The sequence below is a fragment of the Protopterus annectens genome, chromosome 5.part0 (genome assembly GCF_019279795.1).
Source record: "Protopterus annectens isolate FY-2018-M chromosome 5.part0, PAN1.0, whole genome shotgun sequence".
Lineage (NCBI taxonomy): Eukaryota > Metazoa > Chordata > Ceratodontiformes > Protopteridae > Protopterus > Protopterus annectens.
The window spans coordinates 1,127,703,956-1,127,716,052 of record NC_056735.1 but is presented as its reverse complement, the minus strand read 5'-3'; the positions used below and the strand labels follow the sequence as shown (position 1 = coordinate 1,127,716,052).

The 12,097-nt window shown below is 43.6% G+C and overlaps 1 protein-coding gene across 2 annotated transcripts in view; it reads right to left on the bottom strand.

Moving 5' to 3' along the window:
• Nucleotides 1-12,097, bottom strand: part of EIF5B (eukaryotic translation initiation factor 5B) — a 3,606,765-nt gene that overhangs the window by 1,396,379 nt on the left and 2,198,289 nt on the right. For both annotated transcript variants that reach the window (XM_044070982.1, XM_044070983.1), the window contains one exon: nt 856-1,038. In XM_044070982.1, coding sequence (XP_043926917.1) covers nt 856-1,038 — 183 coding nt within the window. The remainder of the gene's footprint in view (nt 1-855; nt 1,039-12,097) is intronic.

Here is a 12,097-nt window from a genome sequence, read left to right as displayed (position 1 = left end):
GAGGACTGACAGCGAAAATATCTAGCTACAATAAGGGCCCGATGAAGTATAGTTCTGGCGTTGAACAAAGTACAAAAGCGACAACGGATGATGTCATGGTCAGGGCCTAAGTAAGTGACGCAGTAAGAATCAAAGTCTTGATGTGGTACTTGCCTTCCACAGGCGAAGCAATTGTTAACTTTTTCTGACATCGGTTAGAGCAAGAAAAAAAGGATCCCTAACAGGGTACTTAGCTTTAGAAGACTTCAACTTCAGTTCGGAAACGAAAACTCAGGTAGTGGCCAACTGGCACTTGTGCAAACAGCTTCTGCTTCTGGCTCCTCGGCAAGAAAGACTGATGTAATGGCGTCGGCTGCCTTATTTTTTTTATCATTGATAACATGACATAAGTCCTGGAGTGACGGCAACCAATGCAAAAATACTAAGTTACTGGTATTCAGGCCAACTGAGGGTCAACCATGGCAGGGATAACCCAAATGTGATAACTGCAACAGTGAAACACGAACATCTTTTTGTGTCGTGCTCATTTCCAGTTGTGTGCTTATAACACTTTGTATCTTACTTCAGATTTTCCTAGGCAGGTACTAGGCTACTGGCCCTAGGGCCTATATAAGCCTAGCAAAACAGGTACCCTGGCTTTCACCACCCAAGAAAATTATTTACCTGTGCCCCTGTCAAGCAGAGCCACAGAAGTGATCCCGGGGTGAATTTCCTATTTCCCATCCACTCATACAGGTTCATAGGTTTCTGACTTACAGTCATATACATTCCTATTACAGGAAATAAAAATGCTCAATTACCAAAAAGCAAGAAATGGCTACAACAGTAAAGGAATGTAAATCAGATGAAACATACCTCCATAACTTGTGCCCTAAGTTCTTTGCAATAAGCTAGTCGCTTGGCCAATAACGACTGTGTTAACTCAACCAACAAGCCAATGAGATTACCCATACCATCTCCAGTGTGAGCAGAAGTAGGCACCAAGGACACAAAGGTACGTGGATCCTTATTGTCACAGAAAAGAGCAGCATTCAAACCCTAGACAGAAAAAAAAATAATCAGTACAGGAATTCGATGTACCTCTAAGAGGATTGTGCAGTTCAAACCAAATCTGCATACAAAGGCATTAATCTTTACATATCACACTAACAGGCAAAAAAATATGCGCACTGATGGTAGTAGTAGATAATCTATCCATGAATTCATTTCAAAACCAGCTTTATCCAATTCTTGTTACAGGTAGATGAAGCCTATCCTGGTAAATAAGTGACATAAGTCAGGAACCAGTTCTGGATAGGATGCAAGTCCATTACTAGAGTACAAACACAAGTATAAAGCAAAAATTCATGAGAAAGTACAACTGCGTAAGCAAAATGTACCATAACAGTAGACGTTCTGATACAGAGTTGCAGTAGCCTAAGCTGCTAAGATATCACAGACTTTTCAATGCTTAAGGGCATGTTCCACACACACTGCCAGGAGCTGAAGCAGAAAGAGCCCCACATAAAAAAAATAAAATAAATAAATAAATTTAAATTTAGAGCACCAAAAACCTTTGAGTTTTCTTGTCCCAAGAAGATTGGCAATAGCCCTGAAATAAAAATGCCAAGTAAAGTATTCACAGACCAAAATACTGAAGTTTAAAATCACTGAACCTGCTTTTTCATCTAAATGCAGGTTAAAAAAAAAAAAAAAAAAAAAAAAAAAAAATTTGCAGGGGAGAAGCCCCCTCCTTCTGCACTCCCTGCATATTATACACACCATGCCCAAGACTACACCACACTGAGTAAAGGACAAATGCCTGATCTTAAATACCAACATTTAGGTTAAAAGCAGGTTAAGCCTGCTCTGGGGTAATCCTTGGAGCATGATCAGTAAATGCCTATGTTCAGTGTCCAGACATTTTTATATCCACATTATGAAAAGTTTTACGAGAAGAAGAAATTCCTCCTAGTCTAAGCTAACAAATCCGAGATCTGGTCAAGTCCTCAACAGCAAATTATGAAGCAAAAATAGCCTCCCTAGCCATGGAAAATCAAAGCATTTAACTATGTACGAAATCTTAAGGGGAATATCTTGGTATGCGCAGACGACGGCACCACCCATACTCTCAAAAGGAGGAAACAGCCAACCTGCGAGCTGACAGATTTGGATCAAACTCCACCTTCCTGCCCCCATCGGTCAGTCCCCAAAGTGTACCTGCCACCATTCCTCAGCCTATTATCTTAAGACACCAGGTCACCTTGTGCTCTCTAAGGCTAAAATCATGTCATCAATGGGCCCCTAAATAAATTAAAACATGACCTATCAGACCCACTTGGATCCTTATTGATTCACAGCTTCCAGACAGGCTATGTTTCGGCGGAACAGAGTACAGCAACAGTCATTCCTATACACAAGGGGGGACAATCAACTGACTTTGGGAAATATAGACCCATAAGCCTGAATAGCCTCATCTGTAAGGCCATGTAAAGTATCTTCATGGACCTTAACAAGGACATAGGTAAACTGCAGACTCTCGACTCAACCCAGTTTGGTTTTGTTAAGGGTAGATCATGTCTGTTAAATCTGGTTGACTACTTCTAGGTGGTCACCAAGGCTATCGAGGGAAAGATTGTGCGCGCCATTTAACTTGACCTGGCCAAAACATATGACACAATCCTCCACTCAAGTATTATAGAGAAACTCTTCCAACTAGGAATAAACCCCTGCATCACCAAGGTGGGTAGCCAAAATGGCTCACCGATAGGAGACACTGTCAAAGCGGGTGAATTCACCTCTAACAAGAGGCCAGTCACCAGCGGCATACCACAGGATTCTGTAATAGGCCCTCTACTCACTGGTATTTTTCATAAGTCAAAGCAAATGTGCATGGCCTTTAGCTAACGAAGTTCATGGAAGACTGCATACTGGGCCCACCACTGAATCCCCGAATGATACTGACATACTGCAGAAGGGATTAACATAGACAAATGACTAGTGCCAGAGCCACAGATTAAAAGCAAATGCCAAAAAATTCATGATTATTATGCTAATTACTAAACGGACAGCACCCCCGAATGAGTAGACCCAATGGTACATGATCTGGGTACTCAGGTTGATACTAATCTAAACTTTGACCAACATGTAGCCAACCTGATGAGAAAGTTTTTCTGTGTAGCACAACTCATAAGTAAGGGAATGTCATTCAGATCAAACAACATTATAACTCCATTGTACTCAGCCCTCAGATCAATAATTAAGCATATTGCATCCTTTTGCATGTACCTCAAACCACATCTGCAAAGCTGCAGTGACCCCAGAGATTTCTTACTAAGAAAATACAGGGTATGAAAAAGTCCTAAACAGATAGACTGAAAGGCCTATCACTGTGTTCCGTCTCCTACAGACTACTAAGGGGTGATCTGTGGCTGGCTTACAGGGCAGTCTCCAATCTGGCCCTGATGGAAATGTTACATATTTGTAAATCAAACTGCATGAGGGTCACTTTTTCCAGGGATTTTAACCTGGCTTCTGACATAAATCAAGTTGGAGAGAGAGATGTGTCCACAGAGACTATGCCTTCTCTGGAACAAGCTTCCCATTCACTGGAAGCAAAGCCCTTCCCTGACCCGCTTCAAGTGCAACCTTAGCTACTGAAAATTGGGAAACCAGAGATAAATATGGCTAGGCTTGTAAGGGCTCTTAGGCCGTTAGCCTAGTAATCTCTGATGAACCTGTGTGTCACAATAGCACCCTTCCCATATTATAAATAGACAATTTCATTGACACCCATTTCACTGACAACTAGTAAATGCAGGAATTTAAGGCAAATAACAGGGATTTGTCCCCCTCCACAATGTAGTGCGACCCTGGAGTTAGTATATAGAATTGGGGTGTGGGGGGCACAACCCCCCACCTATTTTGGTTTAAAAGAAAACAACAAAGTACAGTATTTATACAAAAATAGGTGGGGGGCTTCTCCCCCACCCCCCACCCAGATGTGGGGGGGGGGGCTGTGCCCCCACACACACCCTAACTATATATACTAACTCTAGGGTCGCACTACACTGGGGAGGGGGACAAATCCCTATTTGCCTTAAATTCTGCATTTACTAGTTATCAGTGAAATGGTCTGTCAGTGAAATGGGTTTCAATTAAATGGTCTGTCGATGTTCTGACGGTAACCCCATACATATATGTGTATATATATATATATATGTATATATATATATATATATATATACACACACATATATATATATATATATATATATACATATATATACATATATATATATATATATATATATATATATATATATATATACATATATATATATAAACATATATATACATATATATATATATATATATATACACACATATATATATATATATATATATATATATATATACATATATATATATATATATATATATATATATATATATATATATATATATATATATATATATATATATATATATATATATACATATATACATATATATATATATATATATACACACATACATACACACACACACACACACACACATACATGTACACGTATATATGTGGGTGTACTCACTAACTGCATAGCTGATGCATCAACCTCAAAAGCTCGACAAACTGAATGATGACAAGTTAGCACACATGCATATGCACATCACATGCTAATTATATATACTAAGTCAGAGATCACACAATCCACTGGGAAAGGGAATATTTCCCTACCCAGGGACCGTCAATCTCATACACTTGACCATATTCATATAACCACATGCGGTCAATAAAACAGGTATCGGTAAACCTGTATTTAGATCAAATGCAAGGCACCCAAATACACACACACACACCCTGGACATACCCTAAAAAAACAAAAAAAAAAAAACAAAAAGGGATGAAAGGAAGGTATGACTACTGCAGCAGTGAGGAATAAGCTATTAAGATACCTACTGTTATGTATTATGTTCAACATTACAGTACTACTGCAGTAGTGTAAGGTATTTATGGATAATTACCATAAAGTACAGTTTTGTACCTACCATAAATGTAGATGTCCGATAGGTATGCATCTGCAGTCATCACATATGGGTTGTCCTGCCTCAGGCAGCCCTTCGGTCGGCCGGATTCCAAAGTCCGGGTCCGGCATCGGCTGATGTCGCCCTTTCCCCGACGTCAGAGTGCCTGGGGTATAAAAGCGTCAGCCGACGCCATCTTCCTCAGTGTTTCTTGCCCCAGATGCCAGGTGCCCTCAAAGGAAGGCTAAATTTGGAGAAATGCAATAAATTCCAAACATGCACAGAAATATATATATATGTATATATATGTATCTATATATATAAAACAAATACACCATAATAGATAACCCCAGCTAGCTATGAGAGGGAAAAGTACCCAATAAATACCAAAGAGGGGAAGGAGGGAGGGTAAACCTGACTGCTGATGCATACCTTTCGGACATCTACATTTATGGTAGGTACAAAACTGTACTATGTCCTTCAAGGATGCATCTGCAGTCATCACATATGGGTAGAATACCATAGCCAATCTGGGGGTGGTGGATCTATGTAAAGGACGGTGTAGCTAAAATGCCCTGCAGGACTGCCGTAGCAAAGCCTGCTCTGGATCTGGAATATAAAGGTAAATTGTAATGCTTGGAAAATGTATGCACGGAGCTCCATGTAGCAGCTTCTAAAATGTCCTTGGTAGCCACCCCTCTTAAGAAGGCTGTGGAAGTGGCTGTGGCTCTGGTGGAATGAGGTCTAATGTTAGTTGGCACAGTTTTTCCAAAGGAATAACAAAAACGAATGCAATTCCCTATCCATTTTGAAATTGTCTGTTTGGAAATTGCTTTTCCTTGTGCACCAGCAGCATATGCTACCAACAGCTGGTCAGTTTTTCTGTAGCTTTTAGTTCTGTCCAAGTAGTAGCGCAACTGTCTGTGTATGTCCAGGGTGTGCAGAAGTTTCTCCCCTTTGTTTTGTGGATTTGGAAAGAAGGTAGGCAGGTGAATAGCTTGGTTTAATGAGACCCTGGATACCACCTTTGGCATAAATGAAGGATTGGTTCTCAATGAGACTCTGTCCTGATGAAAAATAAGAAATGGCTGTACTGCCATGAGGGCCTGTAACTCAGATACTCTTCTTGCTGAGGTTATGGCCAGAAGGAAGGTGGTCTTCCAAGACAGGAACTGTAGTTCTGCAGCTGCTGCTGGTTCAAAGGGAGGCAGAGTTAGTTTTTCCAACACGAAGTTAAGGTCCCAAGTAGGCACTGGAGGTTTCCTTGGAGGATTGATGTTTTTAATTTAATTCCTCTTAGAAACTGTCTTAGGAGAGGATGAGAAAAGACAGGTGGATCAGTATTGTACTCTGCTGAAATTGCTGAAGCATGAATTTTAATGGAAGAGCAAGACAGGCCATTGTGGAGCATTTCTGCCAAATATTCCAGGATATGTACCATGTTCATCACTGTCGCATCTAGGCCCTTTGTGGTGCTCCAAGTGTGAAATCTTTTCCATTTTGCTGAATATGCCTTTCTTGTGGAAGGCCGGCGAGCTTCCATGATGATATCCTTCACTCTCTTGGATAGCTTATCCTGAGGAGGAGTCAAGGTATTTTCCAGGCTGTTAGTTGCAAGGTTTTCAGGTTGGGATGCAGAGTTTTGTAATTGTGCTGTGTCAGGAGAAGTGGCCATTGAGGAAGAGGCCATGGTTTCGTGTGTGACATGCTCTTTAACAGCGGGTACCAGTGCTGTCTTGGCCAGTCTGGAGCTATCAGAATCACTTTTGGCTGCTCTGTCCTGATCTTCAGTAAGACCTTGGTCATTAATGGAAAAGGTGGAAATGCATACACTGTTAGAGTTCTCCAGCTGAAAGATAGGGCGTCCACTTTCCATGCTTGTGGGTGGTATGTCCTTGAGCAGAATTTCTTCAGCTGATGATTGTGGGGGGAGCCAAAAATATCTATGTCTGGCCTTCCCCATGATTGTGTTATCTGTAGGAAGATGTCTGGGTGCAGCATCCATTCGTGTGCATCCATGATATTTCTGCTTAAGCTGTCCGCCAGTATATTGTCTTTTCCTGGCACAAACTGGGATTGCAGCTCTATGTTGAGTTTCAAGGAAAGTTCCCATAGATTCATTGCCAGTCTGCAAAGAGGGTAGGAATGGGTGCCTCCTTGCTTGTTTATGTACCACATAACTGTGGTGTTGTCTGTCCTTATTAGCAGGTGGCCTTGATGCAGAAAGAGTTTGAAGGCCTTGATTGCATGCATCACTGCCAGCATTTCCTTTTGGTTTATGTGCATGCGTAGCTCCTTTTGTGACCATAGTCCTTGAATACATCTGCCCTCCATGTGTGCTCCCCAACCATGGTCTGAAGCGTCCGTTGTAATGGTTTGGCTGGCTATTGGCTTGCTGAAGGGCAGACCCCTGTTTGACTGGCTTGCTTGAGCCCACCACAGAAATTCCTTTTGGAGGCATGGAATGAGTGGGATCAAAGTTTCTAAGCTGTGACTGTGCTGAGTCCATAAACTCCTTAGGTACCACTGTAGTTTCCTCATATGCAGCCTTGCTTGTGGAATCAAAAGAATGCAAGATGCCATGTAACCCAGGGCCTGCAGGATTTTCCTTGCAGTCAGCTGAGTTTGTCTTGTCAGATTTTTGAAGTAATCCGGTAGTTGTCTTTGTTTTTCTTCTGTGAGAAAAGCCATTTGGGTGGTTGTGTCTAGATCCGCACCCAGAAAAGTTATTCTTTGGGATGGAACAAGTCTTGATTTGTGAATGTTGACTGTATATCCCAAGGCCTGCAGTAGGTGGATGGCATAATTCAAGTCCTTTACCAAAGTTTGTTGGCTGTCCGCTTGTATAAGGCAGTCGTCCAGATATGGGTATATTTGAATCCCCTGAAGTCTGCAGTGTGCAATTACTGATGCCAGGCATTTCGTGAATACTCTGGGCGCAGTACATAAGCCAAAGGGCAATGCTGAGAATTGATAATGCTCTGAACCTGCAAAAAATCTGAGGTGTCTTCTGCAACTTTGTCTGATAGGGACATGCAGGTATGCTTCCTTGAGGTCTAGAGTCACCAGCCAAGACCCCTTGCCCAGCATGGGAAGGAGTTGCTGTAGAGTCAGCATTTTGAATTTTGGCACAATGAGATAAGTATTCAGTGCGGCCAAGTCGAGAATAGGCCTCCATTGATTTTCTTTTCTTGGAACAAGGAATTGTCTGGAATAAAATCCTTGGCCTTGTTCTGAAAGAGGAACCTTTTCTATAGCTTTCATTTGCATTAAGTTGGAGATTTGTTTCAAAGCCTCTGCCCTTTGATTTGGTGGCAGGTCTGGCATGCCTTTTCTTTTTGGCAATGTGTGAAAATGGAACCTGTATCCTTTGTCTATTATTTGCAGTGTCCATTTGTCTCTTGTAATACTGTGCCAATTTTCTGAGAATAAAGAAAGCTTTCCGCCCAAAGGTGCTTCTAATTGAGCCCTGGTTGGCGGAGTCAAAGCAAAGTCATTGAGTCTGTCCTTGTGCAGCAGTTGTAGGTCCTGCACTACCTCTCTGGTTGGGAGGCTGCCATTGACATCCTCTGTAGGAGCCTCTAGCTTGCCCTCTACCTCTGGCATGCCTGTTCTTGCCTCTCTGAAATCTTTCCGTGTCCGGAAAGGACCAATTTTTGGTAGGCCAATTTCTGCTGAATCTTGGTGGTTGGACTTGTAGAAAATCTTTGACTGTTTGTACAGATTTTGCCTTTTCCTCAAATTTCTTTAAGACCTCCTGAGCAGTGGAGCCAAATAACTTTTGCTTTTCCAGTGGAGCATCCAGAAGCTTAACTTTAACATGGTCTGGCAGAGATTGTTCCTTCAGCCAAGCATGCCTACGTATGACTGCACCTGTCATAGCTGACCTACATGAAGCTTCCAATGCATCATAACCACACTGCAAGAAATGGTTGCTAACCTGCTGGGAGTTATGTACCAGATCCTGAAGTGATATGTGATCTAGGGGTTCAGGTGAAGACAGTTTCTTATGCAATTCATCTAACAAATACTCTTGGTACTGTATCATATGACATTGACAATTTAATGCCCTCATAGAAAGAGTAGCAGAAGTATACACCTTTTTACCCCATCTCTCTAAAGCCCTGGACTCCCTTTCAGAGGGGAGTGGACTTTTAGTAGTGGCAGCTGCAACCCCTTTAGGGCCCTGGGAAATAGTTTCTGGATCAGCAGAGTGGGCCTTGTAAAGAAAATGATGCGAGTCCGGGACCCTGCAATACCTATCGGGTTTGACAGGGGCCGGAGGAAGAGTGTCAGGGGTTATGCTAGACTCAGAGAACACATCATCAATGACATTCAAAACAGGAGGAATAGCCAAAGGTCTATGCTGAGGTAAATGCAGAAAAGTTCTTAATCTTTTCCTGGAATCAGAGAATTCCTGGCCCTGCCATTTGAAATGCTCTCTCATAGTGTGAAGGGTCTCCCCGAAGGATAGTTCTTCAGGAGGGGAGGCTGAGGGGATAGATTCCTCTGCATCAGAATCCTCGTAGGCCGAAAAAGCCTCCTCCTGGTAGTTCAAGAGAGCAGAGCCATCAGAGGCCTCCTCTGAGGAGTGGGGATCAGAGGGCTCAACCCTGGGCCTTTTGTCTAGAGGAGGTTGAGAGCCCCTGTCCGGATGGGGTTGAGAGCCCCTAATTAAGGAAATAAGGTTCTCTGCAAAGGTTAGAATCTGTGAACTTGTAGAGGGTCCCTGAGGAATAACCCTGTGAGGAATAGCTTTTGTGTATTTAGCAGCTTTAGCCCTGGTGAATGCCTTTATGGACATGGATGCAGGAGGCCTGGCTGCACCACGTGCTGGTGTAGTTTTGTCTAGAGGAATGGTGTCGGAAGTTTCCAAGACACCAGTTTCTGAAGGAAATTCAATAACCGACTCAGCAGGGGCCTCCGAAGTTGTCGGTTGAGCGGTTTCGGGGGTCGGAAGTACCAAGGACTCTTTCAGCCGAGACCGAGACACTTGCGGTAGGCCTGGCCGTGGTTTCAACCGAAACCGCGGCCCGCGTTTCGGTCCTTGTCCTTCCGTTTCTTTGTTAAATGTGAAGTCGGAGTCTCTGACGGCATATTGTAAGAGAAACTAGCCCCCAAAAATTCCTCTGCATACTCCGCCCGACGTCTAAGAGTGCATCGGTTGAAGGAAGCACAGGCTGCACAGGCCGAGACGTCGTGGTATGGGCCTAGGCAGGGGAGGCAGTAAGAGTGGAAATCCTTATGAGGTATTTGTTTCCCACAAGTTAAGCAATTATTAATTTTATCTGACATCGGCTGAGGCAAGAAATAGTCCCCAACGGGGTACTTAGCTTTTGAAGTCTAAGGCAGCTGAATTACAGGAGCTGGCCGACCGGCACTTGCAAACTGCTTCTGCTTCGGGCACCACGCGGCAAGAAAGACTGAGGAAGATGGCGTCGGCTGACGCTTTTATACCCCAGGCACTCTGACGTCGGGGAAAGGGCGACATCAGCCGACGCCGGACCCGGACTTTGGAATCCGGACGACCGAAGGGCTGCCTGAGGCAGGACAACCCATATGTGATAACTGCAGATGCATCCTTGAAGGACATCAATACAATACAAAAAGCTGAGTAGTTTCCCTGAAGGATTGATTCCTTAATGTAGTATCTGAGCTGCTCTGGGCATAGGATGAAGAATTTTCTTCCTCTGTTTTTCGACTCTGGAAATAATATAGGGAGATAAATGACTGGCTCAAAGTAAACCCTGAAACCACCTTAAGCATAAGGGGAGGAGTTCTCAAATAAACCCCATACTTGGGAAAGGTAAGCCAGGGCTGACTCCACATAGGAGCTTGCAACTCAGAAGCCCATCTTGCACAAGTCAGAGCAATGAGTGAAATTGTCTTCCATGTCAAGACCCTGAAATCAGGTTAATGAGCCGGTTCAAATGGAAGCAGAATTAGCTTTTCAAGCCTGAAATTAAGATCCAAAGGAACCACCAGTTTTCTTGGTGTACAAACATGTAAAACTCCTTTCAAAAAAGTACAGTTGTGTACACTTACCATAAATGTAGATGTTCGAGTGTATTCACTGTTGCAGTCATCACATTTGGGTTATCCCTGCTAGGGTAGCCCTCGGCCGGCCTGAATACCAGAGACTTAGTATTTCTGGATCAGCTACTGTCGCTTCAGGACTGACGTCAGGTCGTCAGTAGTATAAAATAAGGCAGCCAACACCATTACATCAGTTTTTCTTGTCCTAACCTGTCAGAAGCCCCCAAGAAGGAGCCAGGTTCTGGTGGAAGAACCCCACCAGTGAAAAATAAACAATATGTCCCTTTGTAAGGAAAGAGAAGAAAGGGGGATAGAGGGAGGGAAACCAAGGCTGCAACAGTGAATACACTCTAACGTCAACATTTATGGTAAGTGTACACAACTGTACTATGCTTTTTGTGTTTCACTATTGCAGCCATCACATTTGGGTTGATTCTCAAAGCTGAGGAAATGGGTGGAGGCAGTCAAGGGAACTAGGGGCTGGCTAGGATGCCCTGCAAGACTGCAGAGGCAAACCCTGCCCTAGATTTGGAGAAGAGGCAGGTGATGATGCATGGTAAAAGTGTGAACAGATGTCCAGGTGGCAGCCTCCAGGATGTCCCTGGTGTGGGTCTCCTCTGAGGAAAGCTGCAGAGGTGGAGGCTGTGCTGGAGTGTGTCCTGACCCCTTGGGGGGGAGGCTTTCCATGTTGCTTGTAGCAGAAATTGATGCAGTGGTATCCATTTGGAGATGGTTTATTGGAGATGGCTTTGCCTTTTGCTGTTGATATACCACATCACAGTGGTGGTGTCTGTTTTGATCAGGAGAGCCCCTGGAGAGAGAAGGGGATTGAAAGCTATCAAGGCGTGCTGTACAGCCATCATCGCTTTTTGACCGATGTGCAGAGGGGATTTGTTGCGGGCTCCATTGGCCCTGTATGCACCTGCCATGCAGGTGTGCACCCCAAGCATAGTCTGATGCATCTGTGGTGAGGGTCTGGGTGGCGAGGTGGGGTGGTGAGGAAGGCAGTCCCTTGTTGTGGCTGCATGCTGTTGCCCAGCAAAGAAAATTGTTT